Source organism: Nomascus leucogenys, chromosome 6 (genome assembly GCF_006542625.1).
Source record: "Nomascus leucogenys isolate Asia chromosome 6, Asia_NLE_v1, whole genome shotgun sequence".
Lineage (NCBI taxonomy): Eukaryota > Metazoa > Chordata > Mammalia > Primates > Hylobatidae > Nomascus > Nomascus leucogenys.
The window spans coordinates 84,198,862-84,219,658 of record NC_044386.1 but is presented as its reverse complement, the minus strand read 5'-3'; the positions used below and the strand labels follow the sequence as shown (position 1 = coordinate 84,219,658).

The 20,797-nt window shown below is 43.5% G+C and overlaps 1 protein-coding gene across 3 annotated transcripts in view; it reads left to right on the top strand.

Moving 5' to 3' along the window:
- The window catches only part of SPG21 (SPG21 abhydrolase domain containing, maspardin), a 40,762-nt gene extending 20,781 nt beyond the window's left edge, over positions 1 to 19,981 (top strand). For 2 of the 3 annotated variants that reach the window (XM_030814563.1, XM_030814562.1), the window contains exons 3-9: positions 1,453 to 1,614; positions 6,212 to 6,292; positions 8,028 to 8,173; positions 12,411 to 12,519; positions 13,268 to 13,375; positions 17,492 to 17,632; positions 19,268 to 19,980. In XM_030814563.1, coding sequence (XP_030670423.1) covers positions 1,453 to 1,614; positions 6,212 to 6,292; positions 8,028 to 8,173; positions 12,411 to 12,519; positions 13,268 to 13,375; positions 17,492 to 17,632; positions 19,268 to 19,384 — 864 coding nt within the window. In that variant the 3' untranslated portion in view covers positions 19,385 to 19,980. Of the gene's footprint in view, positions 1 to 1,452; positions 1,615 to 6,211; positions 6,293 to 8,027; positions 8,174 to 12,410; positions 12,520 to 13,267; positions 13,376 to 17,491; positions 17,633 to 19,267 lie in introns of all 3 variants that reach the window. The other variant, XM_003267100.4, reaches the window with a different exon arrangement.
- The last annotated feature ends 816 nt before the right edge of the window (positions 19,982 to 20,797 follow it).

Below are 20,797 nucleotides of genomic sequence, written 5' to 3'. Positions count from 1 at the left end.
ACGCCTGGCCGTCAGCATTTTTTTCTTTCTTTCTTTTTTTTTTTTTTTTAGACAGAGTCTCGCTCTGTTGCCCAGGCTGGAGCCCGATCTTGGCTCACTGCAACCTCCGCCTCACAGGTTCAAGCGATTCTCCTGCCTCAGCTTCCCCAGTAGCTGGGATTACAGGCATGCACCACCACATGCGGCTTATTTTTGTATTTTTAGTAGAGATGAGGTTTCACCATGTTGGCCAGGCTGGTCACAAACTCCTGACCTCAGGTAATCTGCCTGCCTTGGCCTTCCAAAGTGCTGAGATTACAGGTGTAAGCCACTATGCCAGGCCCCCTCAGCTCTTTTAATGCTCATTATTTCCCCATCATGTTGGGTCAAGAACCACTCATTTAGGAAGTTTCTGATTACCTTCCTACTCCCTATCCGCTTTTCACCAAAAAGCCAGTTTCTCTCTGTGCCACTCCCTAACCCCTACTGGTCTGACATATTCTCCCAGGAGAGTGACACATAGACCCGCCTCATTCCCCTTCTGTAGCAGAGTCTCCCCCACAACTCCCCAAAGGCTTGGTCTAGATGAGGCTCCTGAAGTATCTCCTGAGCTGGTGCTGTCTCCACCCACTCACCCAGATGGATAGAGACACGAGCTAGGAGCCTTGTCTCCCCATCAGCTCACCTGTTTGTACTCTGACCCTGCAGGTCCCAGCCAGTCCTCTGGGTCAGCACTGCAGAATGACTGCAGACTGCCCTCCTTGTAGACACATTCTCACACACACACACAACCAGAAATGTGGGAAGAAATAAGATGCCTTATATAGAGTTCACTGTTTAATGTTAAGGAAAATAGATTTCTTACTATTGTTGCGGGTAGAGGGGAAAGTTAGAAACTGAGGGAAGCGGCCAGGTGCGGTGGCTCATGCTGGTAATCTCAGCACTTTGGGAGGCCAATGCAGGCAGATCACCTGAGGTCAGAAGTTTGAGACCATCCTGGCCAACGTGGTGAAACCTGGTCTCTAATAGAAATAACAACAATTAGCTGGGTGTGGTGGCGCATGCCTATAATCCCAGCTACATTGGGAGCTGAGGCACGAGAATCGCTTGAACCTGCGCAGTGGAGGTTGCAGTGAGCCGAGATCGTGCCACTGCACTCTAGCCTGGGTGACAGAGGGAGACTCTGTCTCAAAAAAAAAAAAGGGGGGGGGAGGGAAAAAAAAAGAGAAGCAGCAGCCCTTTGGAAGATTATAAAGTAGTTCTAAGTAGTTCTGTGGAATACGTTAGCCCTGAGGAAAGAAAAGGAGACCAAAGGAGTTTGTCATGCATGCTAATCTGGTGTGAGCTCCAGGTTGGTTACCTTGTAACAAACAAGGCAGTAGTATTAAAATTGTCATTGAAATGACAGTGTAAAATAACATAAAAAGCAAATTTATAAGGTTTTCCACTTTTTTCTTTTAACTTTCCCTCCAGATTATCGTAGATGACGATGACAGTAAGATATGGTCGCTCTATGACGCGGGCCCCCGAAGTATCAGGTGTCCTCTCATATTCCTGCCCCCTGTCAGTGGAACTGCAGATGTCTTTTTCCGGCAGATTTTGGCTCTGACTGGATGGGGTTACCGGGTTATCGCTGTAAGTATTACTGATTCAGTATTAAAATTCAGACCCACGTTTTGTGTTTTGTTTTTTTGTGTGTGCTTCTGTCTCTCATCAGCTATAGTAATGGGCACAGTTTGTTTGTTTGTTTGTTGAGACGGATTCTCACTCTGTCGCCGGGCTGGAGTGCAGTGGCATGATCTCGGCTCACTGCAACCTCCGTCTCCCAGGGTCAAGCAATTCTCCTGCCTCATCCTCCCGAGTAGCTGGGATTATAGGTGCCCGCCACTACGCCCAGCTAATTTTTTGTATTTTTAGTAGAGACGGGGTTTTGCCTTGTTGGCCAGGCTGGTCTCGAACTCCTGACCTCATGATTCATACGCCTCAGCCTCGCAAAGTGCTGAGATTACAGTCACGAGCCACTGTGCCCAGCCGGGCAGTTTTTTTAATTGAGGAAAGATATTTTTTGCCTATTTTAATATGTGAGAGGAAGCCTTTTGAAGGACGCTGGTGTGAGTCCACAGTTACACAGAGATTCAAAGGGAACAAACCTCTTTTGGCAGCCTCTCCACGCACAGCATTTATGTGCATTCTCTCCTGACTCCCTTCTCTCAACTCAGAGTGGTAGGAAATGTTGTCCTTCTTTACAGATGAAGAAACTGAGGTCCGGCTCACACAGCCAGTAGTGGTGGAGGGAGGAACTGAGCTCCGTCTCCTGGCTCTGTTTCTGCTCCTCATTTTATCACAGCACTGCTTCCAGAGTTGCTGAGCCTGGAATGTTAGACAACAAAGGGATTTGCTAACATACAAGTGACTGAAAAACTGGCTTTTCATGTAAATCTTTGATATTTGAGATGAGATTCATTAATTAGCTCATATGTTAGCATTTGGTTAGGAAGTTTTTTTGTTCCTGATTGTTACTTTATAGCCGAGTTTGGTCTAAATCCAGTTTCCCGCTGATCATTCTTGAGTCTTCTCTGGGAGAAAGGTGTGTGGGAAAGGCACTCTTCCTGGTGGCTGATTTTTTTTTTTTTTTTTTGCACGCTTCCACGTTGGTCAGGACATTGGTCTCCTAATTTCCCAGGAAGGAGAGTCTCTTTAGCTGGCAGTCGCCTGCAGTATTCACTTGTAAGTGGTACTCCCAGTGGGAGTACTGCTGTTAATCAATGCTTTATTTACTGTTTAAAGGGATGAAAAGGCAGGTCACGTCTCTCCTCTTGGAAGGTAACTGAAAATTCTACTGAGGTTACCACCAACTGAGGCCACACAAAAGAAATCAGTTCCTCTTCCTCCTGAGAGCCCGTCTCTTACTTGAGAAAACAGTTATCATCAGCACCACCTGCGGCTTTTCTCCTGGGTCTTCTCTGGCTTAATTTCTCCAGCTTCTTTAACCATTCCTCACGTGACATGTTTGAGCCTCTGCAACATAATCCTCCTTTGTTCAGATTTTCAGTCATTCCTCTTCACAAACAGCATTCTAGAGCAGGGTGGGAACTGCCCTCATCCCAGCCCTCTGCAGCCTGAGACATGACACTACCATTTTTGGTGGCCCCTGTTGATCAGCCAGGGAGGGGGAAACCGAGCAACCCATAGGTGCCCGTCCCACTTGGGAGTGCTGTCCAGCAGTGTGTTTCTCGCTCCACAGTGGCAGGTCATGAGAGCCTTGGCTTTTGGCTGGATGTTTCTTCTTTACCCTCAAGGTTCTTGATGTGGGCTTTCCCTGTTTCATTAGGAGGATAGTTAATCAAGAAAAGGTCAACAGTGTCTTCAAAATTACTTTGTCATCAAGATGTGATCAGAATGTTCAGCTCCATGAGGTTTTGGAACGTATTTGATATTTGTTAGTATCTAGCAGTTAAAATGCACAGACCTTTTTAATGTAAAATTTTTTTTTTTTTTTTTTTTTGAGACGGAGTCTCGCTCTGTTGCCCAGGCTGGAGTTCAGTGGCGCGATCTTGGCTCACTGCAGGCTCCGCCCCCTGGGGTTCACGCCATTCTCCTGCCTCAGCCTCCCGCGTAGCTGAGACTACAGGCGCCCGCCACCACGCCCGGCTAATTTTTTGTATTTTTAGTAGAGACGGGGTTTCACCGTGTTAGCGAGGATGGTCTCGATCTCCTGACCTTGTGATCCGCCCACCTCGGCCTCCCAAAGTGCTGGGATTACAGGCTTGAGCCACCGCGCCTGGCTTAAATTTTTTTTTTTTTTTTTGGTTGTAATTGTAGATTCACATGCAGTGTAAAAAACAGTACAGAGAAATATACCTTTTACACATTTCCCCAGTTTCTGCCAAACCTTTGCAAAACTGTAGTACAATATCACAACCAGGATATTGACATTACTACAATCTACCAATCTCATTCAGACTTCCCCAGTTCTGCTTGAACTCATTTGTTTGTATGTATTACGTTGTGTATAATTTTGTCACCTGTGTGGGCATGGCTATTTATAAATTAAAGACTCCATGAAAATATCATCCCTTTTCTTTAGGCTATCGTCTGACTCAAATTCTCAAACTTTCTGCTAGGTAGAATCAGTTCCCCATTCTTTCTTGGAATGGTGGAAGTCTTATCCACAAATAGAATTTTAATAATAAAAGTCATACATCAAATCTAAAATGATTCCATAATTCATATGAGAGTATCCATTCCAGTGATTCATCAATAACAAAATGAACCGAAGTGCTTAAACAATAAGCCTGTTAGACGAGGTTTTTTGGGTTTTTGTTCTTGTTTTTATTTTTGTTTTTTGGAGATGAAGTCTCACTAATTCACTCAGGCTAGAGTGCAGTAGTATGATCTCGGCTCATGCAACCTCCACCTCTCAGGCTCAAGCAATTCTCATGCCTCAGCTTCCCCAGTAGCTGGGATTACAGGTGCCTGCCACCATGCCTGGCTAATTTTTGTATTTTTTAGTAGAGATGGGGTTTCACCATGTTGCACATGCTGATCTCGAACTCCTGACCTCAAGTGATTCACCTGCCTCGGCCTCCCAAAGCGCTGGGATTGCAGGCGTGAGCCCGCGCCCAGCCAGTTGGTATTATATGTATATAAAAAAGGAATTCTTGGCCAGGTGCGGTGGCCCACGCCTGTAATCCCAGCATTTTGGGAGGCCGAGGCGGGAACATCACAAGGTCAGGAGATCGAGACCGTCCTGGCTAACATGGTGAAACTCCGTCTCTGCTAAAAATACAAAAAAAAAAAAAAATTAGTCAGGCGTGGTAGCACATGCCTGTAGTCCCAGCTATTCAGGAGACTGAGGCAGGAGAATTGCTTGAACCCGGGAGGCAGAGGTTGCAGTGAGCCGAGATTGCGCCACTGCACTCCAGCCTGGGTGACAGAGTGAGACCCCAGCTCAAACAAAAAAAAAAAAGGAATTCTTAGGGGACAAACCTGAGTCCTTTAGAAATGAGTTTGTGACTTGTACTTCTTTTTCCTCATCATTGTCAGCATTAATAGATAGGCTATGTATAGTCAAGTACCATACTTCTTTTGTCACAAACAGAAGTACAGTAGCCTGGCATGGTGGCTCACACCCGTAATCCCAGCACTTTGGGAAGCTGAGGCAGTCATATCGCTTGAGGCAGGCAAATCGCTTGAGCCCAGGAGTTCAAGACCAGCCTGGGCAACATGGCAAAACCCCGTTTCTACAAAAAAGTATATATATAAAAATTAGCGAGGCATGGTGGTGCATGCCTGTGATTCCAGCTACTGGGGGGCTGAGGTGGGAGAATCGCTTGCGCCCAAGAGGTTGTGGCTGCAGTGAGCTACGATCATGCCAATGCACCCCAGCCTGGGTGTGAGAGAGTGAGACCCTATCACAAAAACAAACAAGCTGGGTGTGGTGGCTCATGCCTGTAATTCCAACACTTTGGGAGGCCAAGGCAGGCGGATCACTTGAGGTCAGGAGTTCGAGACTAGCCTGGCCAACATGGCAAAACTGTGTCTGTATTAAAAATACAAAAATCAGCTGGGTGTGGTGGTGGACATCTGTAATCGCAGCTACTCAGGAGGCTGAGGTAGGAGAATCGCTCAAACCCGGGAGGCGGAGGTGGCATGAGTTGAGATCGCGCCACTGCACTCCAGTCTGGGCAACAGAGGAGACTCTGTCTCAAGAAACAAACAAACACCCCAAAGTACAATAAATGAAATAGAGTAACTAAGTCATTTAAAAGAAGAGGAACAATTTTACTGAATACCCCCTTAAAGAAATGCTACCAAAAAGAGAGGGAGCTCTCCTTAGAACAAATTTTGTTTCCATCTCTCCTGAGCCATAATTCTGAATGAAATTAGATTTAAGAGAAAACGGTATTTCTTTACTGGGATGGGTTCTGCTATGTTCATCCTTGAACCCCAGACTTTTTCAGCTATTTAGAAAGGAAATGGATGGGAATTGAAATTGTTACTCACATAATATCATTAGAGTGTGCTTACTTTTTATACTCTTAATTTGGTCTGTTAGGAAAATGTGAATTATGAAGTTTAGTAAAAAGTGAGAGCTTATTTTTACATACTTTGAATAAGGAGCAGCGCTTGAGCAAACGAGAAATGCCACTGAGTCCTAAGTTTTTCAAATACATGAGTTGCATTTTTACTTTTATGATTTTTAAAAATAAAATTATTGTTATTATTTCAGTTGCAGTATCCAGTTTATTGGGACCATCTCGAGTTCTGTGATGGATTCAGAAAACTTTTAGACCATTTACAATTGGATAAAGTGAGTACCCTGAAACTAATTACATACATACAATTTTTTTTTTATTTTTTGAGATGAAGTCTCACTCTGTCGCCCAGGCTGGAGTGCAGTGGCGCGATCTCGGCTCACTGCAACCTCCACCTCCCGGGTTCAAGTGATTCTCCTACCTCAGTCTCCAAAATAGCTGGGATTACAGGCATGTGCCACCATGCCCGGCTAATTTTTGTATTTTTAGTAAAGATGGGGTTTCGCCAGGTTGGCCAGGCTGCTCTCAAACTCCTGACCTCAAGTGATCCGCCCGCCTCGGCCTCCCGAAGTGCTGGGATTACAGGCGTGAGCCACCGCACCCGGCCCTCTTTTATTTTTTAATAATAGCTTTATTGCAACATAATTCATATACCATATAATTTACCCTTTTAAGTATACAGTTCCATGTTTTTCAGTATACTCCCAGGTATTTGCAACCATCACTGCAGTCAATGTTTTATAATTTTTTTAATGCCAAAAACCTCATATTCATTAGCAGTCGGTCCTCATCTTCCCCCCTACTAGCCTTGCAACCTAATTTACTTTTTATCTCTATGGATTTGCCTATTCTAGATATTTTACATAAGTGGAATCATATCATCATATGTGGTCTTTTTGACTGACTTTTTTTACTTAGCATTATGAGTTTAAGGTTCATTCATGTTGAAGCCAGAATCAATACTTCGTTTCTCTTTACAGCTAAATCATATTTTTATAAATATGCCATATCTTGTTTAACCATTCATCAGCTGATGCACATTTGGGTTGTTTTTAACCCTTTGGATATCATGAATAATGCTGCCATGAACATTCATGTACAAGTTTTTGTGTCGACATATGTTTTCAGTTCTTAGGTATGTGTTTAGGGGTGGAATTACTGAATCACAGTTTTCTTAGACATAAACCACTAAGTGGTTTTGAGTTTTTTCTTATTTTTTTTTTTTTGAGACAGGCTTTCACTCTGTCGCCCAGGCTGGAGTGTGGTGGTGCAATCATGGCTCACTGCAGCCTCAACCTCTTGAGCTCAAGTGATCCTCCCACCTCAGCCTCCCAAGTAGCTAGGACTACAGGCACGTACCACCATGCCTGGCTAATTTTTGTATTTTTAGTATACAGGCCTTTGCCGTATTTCCCTGGCTCGGTTTTGTTTTCTTTTTTTTTCTTTTTTTTCTTTTTTTTTTTTTTTTTTTAAGACAGAGTCTCGCTCTGTTGCCCAGGCTGGAGTACAGTGGTGTGATCTCGGCTCACTGCAACCTCCGCCTGCCGGGTTCAAGCGATTCTGCTGCCTCAGCCTCCCGAGTAGCTGGGACTACAGGCACGTGCCACCATGCCTGGCTAGTTTTTTGTATTTTTAGCGGAGACGATTTCACCATGCTGGCCAGGCTGGTCTCAAACTCCTGACCTCGTGATCCGCCTGCCTCAGCCTCCCACAGTGCTGGGATTACAGGTGTGAGCCACTGCGCCTGGCCTAGTTTTGTTTTCTAATGCAATCTGTGAATGATATTTTTTTAAATTATATAACTGGGGTGCCGAGTTGTATTATTTTGATGAACTGTATAAATTGCATTTAAATACAATATTTTCTAAATTTCTAGCTGCTGTAAATCTTTTAGTCTATTGGCTAGTGATAACATATTCTGTGGTTAGTGATAATTGAAGCAACTTTCTAATACTCAGGTTCAAGATTGATCAGTATTTTAGGATCTGCCTTATATTTGTTTATAATTAGGTTCATCTTTTTGGCGCTTCTTTGGGAGGCTTTTTGGCCCAGAAATTTGCTGAATACACTCACAAATCTCCTAGAGTCCATTCCCTAATCCTCTGCAATTCCTTCAGTGACACCTCTATCTTCAACCAAACTTGGACTGCAAACAGGTAAGAATAAAATTACTATTTTTGTTCAGTGAAATTTTGAAAATGTTGGCTTTTGAGTATTTGGTATATTAGGAAGGGAAGGCTTATATCTACTTCTATATTCTGCAACTTCTTTGGCTTTTTTTTTTTTTTTTTTTTTTGTGACAGAGTCTTGCTCTGTCACCCAGGCTGAAGTGCGGCTGTGTAATCACAGCTTACTGCAGCCTTTGTTTCCCAGGCTCAAGCGATCCTCCTACCTCAGCCTCCCAAGTAGCTGGAACTACAGGCAGGCATGCGCAGCACCACACCTGGTTAATTTCTGTATATTTTTGTAGAGATGAGGTTTTGCCATGTTGTCCCATGCTGGTCTCTAACTCCCGGGCTCAAGCCATCTGCCCACCTTGGCCTCCCAAAGTTCTGGGATTACAGGCATGAGCCACTGTGCCCGGCTCTTTCTTGGCTTTTAAAATTAAAAACAATTACCTTTGCAAAAGGAAAGAATTGAATGAACTCTAAATTCAGCTTTTTTTATTACCTTAAATTTTTAAATTTTCTTTACTATTCATTAATACACTTTTGCTGTTTCTATTCAGTACTTCTATATAACTAATACCATGTTCTGTTTATCCCACTTATTATTTTGTGTAAACAGTTCCATGTATTGACTGACATAGTTTTATTAGGCATTTTGCTTTTCCCAATTCTTCATCACATTCTACAGTAAATCTTTGTACAAATTACTGGGTTTTTTCCCTTTCCGATTTATTTCCTTGAGATATGTTCTCCAAATGGAAAGAATAGAGCATTTGGTCTGTCAACAGATGTTCTGCACATCATGACCCTTGATCCATCTCTACTAAAAATACAAAATTAGCTGGGCGTGGTGGTGCATACCTGTAATCCCAGCTACTCAGGAGGCTGAGGCGGGAGAATCACTTGAACCCGGGATATGGAGGTTGTGGTGAGCCGAGATCATGCCATTGCACTCCAGCCTAAGCAACAGGAGCGAAACTCCATCTCAAAAAAAAAAAACAAACCAAAAATGAAATGGTGGAAATGCTTCGGGGGCAGCCAGTGGGGTAGTTGTTTCCTAGGAGCCATCCTTTCATTGATTTTATCATTTTAAGTAATTGATAGATATCTGTGATGCCATACAGCTGGCTTACTGTGCACTTCTTTCATTGCTAGCAAGGTGAGGCTCTAGCCTTAAAAAAAAGCCCAGTGGCCAGGTGTGATGGCTCACGCCGTACTCCCAACACTTTGGGAGGCCAGGACAGGAGGATCACTTCAGGCCAAGAGTTTGAAACCAGCCTGAGCAACATAGTGAGACCCCCATCTCTACAAATAATAACAATAATAAATTAGCCAGGTACCATGGTATGCACCTGCAGTTCTAGCTACTCAGAAGGCTGAGGCAGGAGGATTGCTTGAGCCCAAGAGTTCGAGGCTGCAGTGAGCCACAATTGTGCCTCTGTACTCCAGGCTGGGTGACAGCAAGACCCTATTTCAAAAAAAAAAGCCCAGTGAGTAAACACATCTGTATGATCAGTGTTTTCAAATAATGTGTAGGGAAATATTGTTTTCACATCTACTTAAGATTGCACTCTGATATTTTTTAGTTTTGTTTTGTTTTGTTTTTGTTTTTTTGGTTTTTTTTGAGATGGAGTCTTGCTCTGTCACCCAGGCTGGAGTGCAGTGGCGCGATCTTGGCTCACTGCAAGCTCCGCCTCCTGGGTTCACGCCATTCTCCTCCCTCAGCCTCCCGAATAGCTGGGACTACAGGTGCCTGTCACCACACCTGGCTAATTTTTTATGTTTTTAGTAGAGATGGGGTTTCACCATGTTCACCAGGATAGTCTCAATCTCCTGACCTCGTGATCTGCCTGCCTCGGCCTCCCAAAGTGCTGGGATTACAGGCGTGAGCCACCGCACCCAGCTATTTTTTAGTTTTTCTGATGTTATCTTAGTAGTTACTCAGCGTTCATGCAACAATTTCTTGTATACATTAGCTACTTTACAAATCCTTCCCGTCCAGATAATAAACTAAATAATGCTCATTATTTTTGGTGATTTTTATTGCTGTTCTAATTGTTAGAATGCCAAGACAGCCCCCATTCAGTTTGTGCTCTGGCACATCAGCTGCTTATTGTCAAATATCTGAGTGCTTACTGTGTGCCACACACTGAGGATACAGGAGTGAGCAAAGTCAACAGGGTCCACCCCTTACAGAGTGTACTTAGACCTCATCACCTTGAAAAGATAAGAAAGTGATGGGGCTGGGAGAGAACTTAGAAAGTTAACTGGAAGGTGACCTAGTGGTCCTTTTGAGGGAAGCTCAACTTCCAGCGAGGCTGTCCCAATGGTAATAAGCATCAGAAGGTAGTTTGCACCTCATCTAAGTAATTTTCATCATAGGTTTAGAGAAATTAGTGTTTACCCTCCATGATGGCTCTTAACAGTTGAAATTAATGGAATAAATATAAACTAAAGATCATAGATAGAAATCCATAAAGATCTGACCAGTCACAGTGGCTTACACCTGTAATGCCAGCACTTTGGGAGGCAGAGGTAAGAGCATTGGTTGAGTCCAGGAGTTCTAGGCCAGCCTGGGCAATAGAGCAAGACCCTGTCTCTACAGAAAAAAAATTTTCTTTTTTGAGACGGGAGTCTCACTCTGTTGCCCAGGCTGGAGTGCAGTGGCATGATCTCACTGCAGCCTCCGCCCCCCAGGTTCAAGTGATTCTCCTGCCTCAGGCTCCCGAGTACCTGGGATTACAGGCGCCAGCCACCGCCCCTGGCTAATTTGTGTATTTTTAGTAGAGACGGGGTTTCACCATCTTGGCCAGGCTGGTCTTGAGCTCCTGACCTTGTGATCCACCCACCTTGGCCTCCCAAAGTGCTGGATTACAGGCATGAGCCACTGCGCCTGGCTCAGTAAATTCTTTTTTTTGGAGACAGAGTCTGGCTCTGTCGCCCAGGCTGGAGTGCAGTGGCGCAATCTCGGCTCACTGCAAGCTCTGTCTCCTGGGTTCACGCCATTCTCCTGCCTCAGCCTCCCGAGTAGCTGGGACTACAGGCGCCTGCCACCACGCCCGGCTAATTTTTTGTATTTTTAGTGGAGACAGGGTTTCACCATGTTAGCCAGGATGGTCTCAATCTCCTGACCTCGTGATCTGCCTGCCTTGGCCTCCCAAAGTGCTGGGATTACAGGCATGAGCCACTGTGCCTGGCCCTGGCTCCCCCAGCTCAGTAAATTTTTTAAAAATTAGCCAGGCCTGGTGGTACAAGCCCGTAGTCCCAGCTACTTGGGAGGCCAAGGTAGAAGGATCACTTGACAGGAGTTTGAGGCTACAGTGAGCTATGATCACAATACTGCACTTCAGCCTGGGCAACAGAGTGAGACCCTGTCTCTAAAAATTTTTTTTTTTAATTTTTTTAATTAAAAAATAAAAAGAGGCCAGGAGTGGCTCACGCCTGTGATCCCAGCACTGTGGGAGGCTGAGGTGGGTGGATCACTTGAGGCCAGGAGTTCACCACCAGCCTGGCCAACATTGCAAAAGCTCATCTTTACTAAAAATACAGAAGTTAGCCGGGCATGGTGGCATGCACCTGTAGTCCCAGCTACTCGAGAGGCTAAGGCATGAGAATTGCTTGAGCCCGGGAGGCAGAGGTTGCAGCCAGCCGAGATCATGCCACTGCACTTCCAGCATGGGCAACTGACTGAGACTCTGTCTCAAAAAATAATAATAATAAATTTTAAAAATCTATAAATATCAATTTGCCTTGAATTAGCCAAGTTGAATCTAATAGTAGCAAATTTGGGGAGGTGCAATAACTTTCATATTGGCATTTTGAAATCTGTTTTGAAATATCAATCAATAAAAAGATAATATCAACCAGAAGGAAAGAATATTTCTCTTAATGCTCAGTTTTCCAAAGGAAATAGTTTAATCCTTGGAAATAGAGCCAATTAGAGAAAAAAAAATCTTGGACTCATCAGAATGTCTATCTCAGTAAAGGTATTTTGAAATATCACTTATAATTATCCTAAATCCTCAAATAAGTTTAATTATATGAAGCCATAACTCTTTGGAAGCTTGGGAAAGTGTGTGTAAAAACTAGATGCTGAGCTCTTTGGAGGAGGGGATTAGGACTTTTTATTTCTAGATCCCAAGCTAATACAAAGCTTTAATGTTGAATGAATATCTGCCATGTGTAGTCTTAGAAGTTTAAATTATAAGGTCTTTGTGTTTTACAGCTTTTGGCTGATGCCTGCATTTATGCTCAAAAAAATAGTTCTTGGAAATTTTTCATCTGGCCCGGTGGACCCTATGATGGCTGATGCCATCGATTTCATGGTAGACAGGGTAAGGATCATGACATTGGGGTGGGGACACATTGTATTAGGAATTTTCACATCTACTTGGTTCCAGAAGATAGATCCGTCTCACAAATACGTGTTAGAGGTATTTGCTAAGCAGATTAATACATCTGAGCAGATATTATTGCTGGTAAGGGCTTGCCTACATTAGTGCTTCCCACCAGCTGTTCATCAAAATCACTTAGGGGAACTTTCAGAAATACAGATTGTAAGGCCTCACAGCAGATCATCCATCTGGAATCCCTGGGCATGGGATCTGGGAATCTGTTTTTACTTCACACTTTTCCTCTACCCACCAGGTAAATCTGATGAACCAGGTCTGTTGGCTTGCATTTAGGAACTGCTGGGCTAGATGATTTCTCAAATCTCTTCTAAGATCCCTTAAAGGTTTATCTTTAAAAAAACAAAACAAGAACATGTATCTGTCACTTTTGAGCAGTAGGAATTGGCTTGCCGCCCATGGGCACCTGGCTGGAGTAGGCAGTGTAGGCTGAGGGCTGTAGAAGGCTGGGTTTCATTGGTTTGTATCCAGGTTTCCAGAATATAAAAATGCCACAATCTCCTGAGAAGCCCAGTTCATGGTCTCTCACCTAAGCTGTGGTTCCTCACTGATGACTTTTATGGCCCCACCACAGATGATACCACCTTTATAAGCACAAATGTTGTCTGTGGATTTAATGTAAATGTGAAAAACAAAATTATTTCAAAAACTTTACCTGTGTTTCTTCCTGCAGCTAGAAAGTTTGGGTCAGAGTGAACTGGCTTCAAGACTTACCTTGAATTGTCAAAATTCTTATGTGGAACCTCATAAAATTCGGGACATCCCTGTAACCATTATGGATGTAAGCTGCCTTTTAAGTAAAATAGCTGCTTTACTTTTTAAAATGTGTATGTCAAGATCTCCTATAAAACTATTTGATAACTTTCAATGTGCCTCTTCAAATGCTGCCTTGGCTTTTGTTTTTACCTTCTAGCTTTCTCAATTCCAACATAATCTGTTTATTGCTTATCTTGGATTTCTTTCTGGCAGGAATAACACCATTGAAATCAAAATAGGCTGAGCACAGTGGCTTATGCCTATAATCCCAGCGCTTTGGGAGGCTGAAGCAGGATTATTGCTTGAGTCCAAGAGTTCAGGACCAGCCTGGGCAACATAGTGAGACCCTGTCTCTATTTATTAAAAAAGATAAAAATAAAAATGAATCAAAATAAATTTAAACAAGGGAGCCTACCCATTTGATGTATTTTTGCCGTTCTCATCAATAGATACTGCACCTGAGCCATTACATATATGGACAGCAAAGAGAAGTTGCTTCACAAGTGTAGAGAATCAAGAATTCCATAGTTTAATTACCACAAAAGCTTGCTTATTTTTTTATTGTGGTAAAATATACATTAAAAATATGCCATTTTAACCATTTTTAAGTGCATAGTTTAGTGGCATTAAGTATACTCACAGTTCTGCAACCATCACCATTTTCACAACATTTTCATCATTCCAAGAAGAAATTGCATACCCATTAAACAATAACTCCCGTTCCCTTTTTTCCTCCGGCCTCTGATAATCAACAGTCTTATTTTCTGTCTATAAAAATTTACCTATTCTAGGCCGGGCGCGGTGGCTCACGCTTGTAATCCCAGCACTTTGGGAGGCCGAGGCGGGCGGATCACGAGGTCAGGAGATCGAGACCACGGTGAAACCCTGTCTCTACTAAAAATATAAAAAAAAAAATCAGCCGGGCGTGGAGGCGGGCGCCTGTAGTTCCAGCTACTCGGAGAGGCTGAGGCAGGAGAATGGCGTGAACCCGGGAGGCGGAGCTTGCAGTGAGCCGAGATCGCGCCACTGCACTCCAGCCTGGGCGGCAGAGCGAGACTCCGCCTCAAAAAAAAAAAAAATTTACCTATTCTAGCAACCTCATATAAGTGGAATCATACAACATTTATCCTTTTGTGCGGCTATTTCACTTAGCATAATGTTTCACAAGAACAAGACTTATCTTGAAATGTTATACATGTGTCAGAATGTCATTTCTCCTTTTTTTTTTTGGAAACAGGGTCTCACTCTGTTCCCCAGGCTGGAGTGCAGTGGCACAATCTCAGCTCACTGCAACCTCTGCTTCCCAGGCCTAAACAATCCTCCCTCCTTAGCCTCCTTAGTAGCGTGGACCACAGGTGCACACCATTACGTTTGGCTAATTTTTTGTAGAGATGGGGTTTCACCATGTTGCCCATGCTGGACTCAAACTCTGGGACTCAAGCTATCTGCCTGCCTGGGCCTCCCAAAGTGCTATGACAGGCATGAGCCACCATGCCCAGCCTGTCATTTCTTTTTAAAGCTGAATAATATCTACCAATAAAACCAATGTTGGTTTATACCACATTTTGTTTATTCATTCATCCGTCAGTGGGCACTTGGGTTGTGTTCAGCTTTTGGCAATTATGAATAGTGCTTCTATGAACATTGGTGTAAAAGTATATGTTTGGGCAGGGCACAGTGGCTCATGCCTGCAATCCCACCACTTTGGGAGGCTGACTCAGAAGGATTGCTTAAGCCCAGGAATTCGAGACCAGTCTGGGCAATATAGGAGACCCTGTCTCTACTACTAATAAAGAAAATTAGGCCGGGTGCGGTGGCTCACCCCTGTAATCCCAGTGCTTTGGGAGGCCAAGGCGGGTGGATCACGAGGTCAAGAGATTGAGACCATCCTGGCCAACGTGGCAAAACCCATCTCTACTGAAAATACAAAAATTAGCCGGGCATGGTGGCACGCACCTGTAGTCCCAGCTATTCGGAAGGCTGAGGCAGGAGAATTGCTTGAATCTGGGAGGTGGAGGTTGCAGTGAGCTGAGATCACGCCACTGTGTTCCAGCCTGCCAATAGAGTGAGACTCCATCTCAAAAAAAAGAAAAAAAAAAAAAAGAAAAGAAACTTAGCCGGACATGGAGCCACATCCCTGTGATCCCAGCTACTTGGGAGGCTGAGGTGGGAGGATCACCTGAGGCTGGGGTGAGCCATGATCATGCCGCTGCATTCCAGCCTGGGCAACAGAGTGAAACCCTGTCAAAAAATATATGTATATTTGTTTGAGTTCCTGCTTTTAATTCTTTTTTATTTTTAAATTATTTTTTAAAAATAATTTTTTGTTTTTTATTTTTGTGGGTACATAGTAGATGTATCCTACTTTTAATTCTTTTGGACATATCGTTTGAAGTAGAATCGCACTTTTTGAAGAACCACCATACTGTCTTCCACAGTGGCTATACCATTTTATGTTCCCACCAACAATGCACAGAGGTTCCAGTTTCTCTATATCCTGGACACTTATTTCTGGTTTTTTGGTTGATACTTATCCTAATGGATATGAATTGGTATCTCACTATGGTTTCAACTTACTTAAAAAAAAAATCATGTGATTATTTTGCCTTATAAATGGATTTGTTCCTAAATTCAAATAATATGTTTTTTTGTTTTTGTTTTTTTTTTTTGAGGCGAAGTCTCACTCAGTTGCCCAGGCTGGAGTGCAGTGGCGCGATCTCGGCTCACTGCAAGCTCCGCCTCCTGGGTTGACGCCATTCTCCTGCCTCATCCTCCCAAGTAGCTGGGGCTACAGTCACCCGCCACCATGCCCAGCTAATTTTTTGTATTTTTAGTAGAGACAGGTTTCACCGTGTTAGCCAGGATGGTCTCGATCTCCTGACCTCATGATCTGCCCGCCTCAGCCTTCCAAAGTGCTGGGATTACAGGTGTGAGCCACTGCACCTGGCCATAATATGGTATTTTTAATAATGGGTTTTTGTTGGGAAATTATCTATCATAAGCATGTAAACAACTTCTTATCATCCTCTGCCATAATCGCTGCATTCTGACATTTAGCATAACATAGAACAAGCTTTTCAATGGTCCTCACAGGACATTTGCTCTGCCTGCCCTTCTTTCAAAGCTGTGCTCACCACCTGGGTTCATGGTCACTGAAGACAGCCTATAAGTTTTAGTTGGAGATGCACTTAAACATACAGATTTGGTATGGTATATTTAGTATACAATTTTTTTTGCTTCTTTTACTTTTTGAAAAATTTTGTTGCATGTAAAAACATAAGTGTGTATGGGTATTGAAGGATGTCTAGAATCATATGCTGCAAACTGGCTTCCCCAAGAAAGAATAGCTTGTACTCTACATTTTTTTGGAATCTTTTTCACTGAGCCTAAATGACTTAGGTTATTGCTTTAAATTAATAATAAAAGTAAAAAGTTCTTTTGGGGCTTCATGATCTTTTTGAAATTTATTGACATTTGCAATGATTGTTCTCTATTAATATTCTGTTAATCTACTTGGCTATATTTGAGGAAAAAGGAAATTCACGGTAGAATTTCCCCCAACCCCAGCCGGGCCCGGTGGCTGACACCTGTAATCCCAGCACTTTGGGAGGCCAAGGTGGGCAGATCACCTGAGGTCAGGAGTTTGAGACCAGCCTGGCCAACATGGTGAAACCCTGTCTCTACTAAAAATACAAAAATTAGCCGGGCATGGTGGCGCATGCCTGTAATCCCAGCTACTTAGGAGGCTGAGGCAGGAGAATCACTTGAACCCAGGAGGTGGAGGTTGCAGTGAGCTGAGATCATACCACTGCACTCCAGCCTGGGTGACAGAGCAAGACTCTATCTCAAAAAAAAAAAAAAAAAAAAAAAGAATTTCCCCCCAGCAAAAGAATGCAGGAGATGCTGTGCAGCTAAATCTGTAGCTAATGTCTTAGGTTGGAGTTATAAGTCACCAGGGATCAGCAGTGGAGGTAGTTCAGGCTGCTGGGGGTTCAGGATTGTCTCTTCATATGAAAGGAATATTTAGGGTAACATTCCCATAATGTGAAAAGAACATATTAAAACACCAGTTGATTACAGCTTTGTGTATGTATGTGTGTTTTACCTTTCCTATGGTGCTAAAGCTTTGTGTTTTTTAAAGGTGTTTGATCAGAGTGCGCTTTCAACTGAAGCTAAAGAAGAAATGTACAAGCTGTATCCTAATGCCCGAAGAGCTCACCTGAAAACAGGAGGCAATTTCCCATACCTGTGCAGAAGTGCAGAGGTCAATCTTTATGTACAGGTAAGGCCTAGCTTGAAACCCAGAGCACTCTGAGCCCAACATATGTTTGCAACATAAAGCCTTTTTTTTAATGGACTAGTAAGAGAATCAGTGAACTACAGAATTCCTTGTAGAAAAGAGGCATTGACTTGATAAAAGTGGTTTACATTTATAACTTGTAGGAGAATTTGAACAGGTATATTAGAGATCCCCCAGTGACTCTCTGGCCACCATCCCTTTTCTAAGGACAGCAGGCCTGCATTCACACACTGAGGTTACCATTGGTATGATGTGACCTTGCCCTCTGGACACAGTGAATTCCATCAGAGCAAGACACCAGACCTAAATGGGGTCAATCTGAGTCCTGTGAAGTGACTTCTTAATCTAATTTTAATGCATTAAAAGAAAACTGTGCCAAGCACAGTGGCTCATGCCTGTAATCTCAGCACTTTGGGAGGCTGAGGCAGGCAGATCACAAGGTCAGGAGGTCAAGACCAGCCTGGCCAATATAGTGAAACCCCGTCTCTACTAAAAATACAAAAAAAATAGCTGGACATGGTGGCGCACACCTGTAGTCCCAGCTACTCGGGAGGCTGAGGCAGAAGAACCACTTGAATCCTGGAGGCAGAGGTTGCAGTGAGCCGAGATCACGCCATTGCACTCCAGCCTGGGCGACAGAGCAAGACTCCATCTCAAAAAAAAAAAGAAAAGAAAGCCCTAATAAACACCATCCCTTCATATTCTAACTAAATGGATAATAGAATAGCAGTGAGGGGTGAGTGCCCTGGCAGTTTGGCAAGATAAATCAAGAGCCTTAAAATACCAGTCATATCCTGGCCAGGCGCAGTGGCTCATGCCTGTAATCCCAAAAACCAGTCATATCCTGGCCAGGCACGGTGGCTCACACCTGTAATCCCAAAAAACCAGTCACATCCCTTGATCCTGTCATCCCCTTATAGAAGACAGGATCCTAAACAGGAATACTTGATGCCCGGAGATATTCATCATAGCAGCACTAGTCACAGTAGCAGAAGATTGGAAGGACCTAACTCACAGCAGCAGAAGGGAAGGGTAAACATCTCATAAGCATGTACCATCTAAAATGTCTCAGGAGACTCTGCAGGGACTCAGGGAGACTGCTCAGGGAGTGAGGAACAAAGATCCCAAATGTGGTTTCAAAAAATTCTTCGACTTTTCTCTATTTAGTATGTATTAGTCTGTAAATTTTAGAAGTATAAAACATTTGTCCCCTATGGTGATGTTTTCCTACCAAACTTTTTATAGAAGGCAGTATACATTTTACTCTGTAATGCAGCCATTTAAAACAATGATTCTGGCAGGGTGCGGTGGCTCACACCTGTAATCTGAGCACTTTGGGAGGCCGAGGCAGATGGATCACTTGAGGTCAGGAGTTCAAAACCAGCCTGGCCAACATGATGAAACCCTGTCTCTACTAAAAATACAAAAATTAGCTGGGCGTGGTGGTGGACACCTGTAATCCCGGCTACTCGGGAGGCTGAGGCAGGAGAATTGGGTGAACCCGGGAGGCGGAGGTTGGAGTGAACCAAGATAGTGCCACTGCACTCCAGCCTGGGCAACAAGAGTGACACTCCAGCTCAAAAAATAAAATAAACTAATGATTCTGCATTTCAACAGATACATTTGCTGCAATTCCATGGAACCAAATACGCGGCCATTGACCCATCAATGGTCAGTGCCGAGGAGCTTGAGGTGCAGAAAGGCAGCCTTGGCATCAGCCAGGAGGAGCAGTAGTGTGTCTCTCGCTGTCAATGATGAGTTGACCCGGTGTGTTCTTGTATAATCCGTGGCATCAGCGCCCATCAGCCGGCCTTTTCCTTCAGGTTCGTCAGGCTCACCGGTTCTCACTGTGTCTGGGAAGTAGGACTGATGGTCATCTTCATGACAGGCGGCAGCTCCACTAAGCCTGTGTAACTGTTCCCTCTTTGGTTTTCTTAGCTTTTGAATTTGAAGAAGTACTTTTGAAGACTCCCATTTTAAGAACCGTGCAAATTTTGCTACCAAAAGTCTTTACCACTGTGTTCTTAAGTGAATGTTAATTTCTGAGGTTTGGGACTTTGTGGTGTTTTTTTTCTTCTTTTCTTTTCCATTCTTCTTTCTTTCTTTTTACGTTGTTTGCTGTAAATGCTGCACATCCAGATTGCATATCAGGACATTGGTTATTTTATGCTTTCTTGGATATAACCATGATCAGAGTGCCATGGCCACTACCCCACTGTTTGCTTTCCTGCAGATCAACTGCTTTTAATTTACACTTAAACAAATTGTTTTGAGTGTTAGCTACTGCCTTTCTAGATATTACAGTCATTTAGAATAAAAATTCAATTTCACGGAGTCGCTTTTGTGATTATTGTTGCTGCCCAACTGGGCTACACAGGCCTAGGACTTTCTGAGAAGTAGGTCATGGTTGCCAATTCTGTGTGACTTTGGGTACGTTACTTAATCTCCCTGAAGTACAGTTTGCGCATCATAAAATAACCCTAAGCTATCATTTATTGATCTTCTAGTGTGTGCCAGGTACTTTTCTCATCTTCGTTCTTTCCCCTGAGTGGAAATGTTTAAACCCACATAAAGTAGAGAAAATGGCATAATGAATGATGTTCCCATCATCCAGCTTCAAAAATTATCAACTCTCAGTCTTGTTCATCTTTTCTTTTTTTTTTTTGAGACAGAGTTTCGCTCTTGTTGCCCAGGCTGGAGTGCAATGACGTGATCTCGGCTCACCGCAACCTCCGCCTCCCAGGTTCAAGTGATTCTTCTGCCTCAGCCTCCCAAGTAGCTGGGATTACAGGTATGCACCACCACGCCTGGCTAATTTTGTATTTTTAGTAGAGACAGGGTTTCTCCATGTTGGTCAGGCTGGTCTCGAACTCCTAACCTCAGGTGATCCGCCCGCCCCAGCCTCCCAAAGTGCTGGGATTACAGGCATGAGCCACCGTGCCCAGCCTTTTTCATCTTTTAACCTACTCACATTTCTTCCAGATATGCTCCTATCACTAAATTATTTTAAAGCCATTTCTGGTGCTGTGTCATTTCATCTGTAAATATTTCTATGTGTACCTTTAAGATACAGCCTTAATACCATTATCACACTTAAAAATTTACCAATAATTCCTTCAATTATTTACCAATAATTCCTTCACTGGA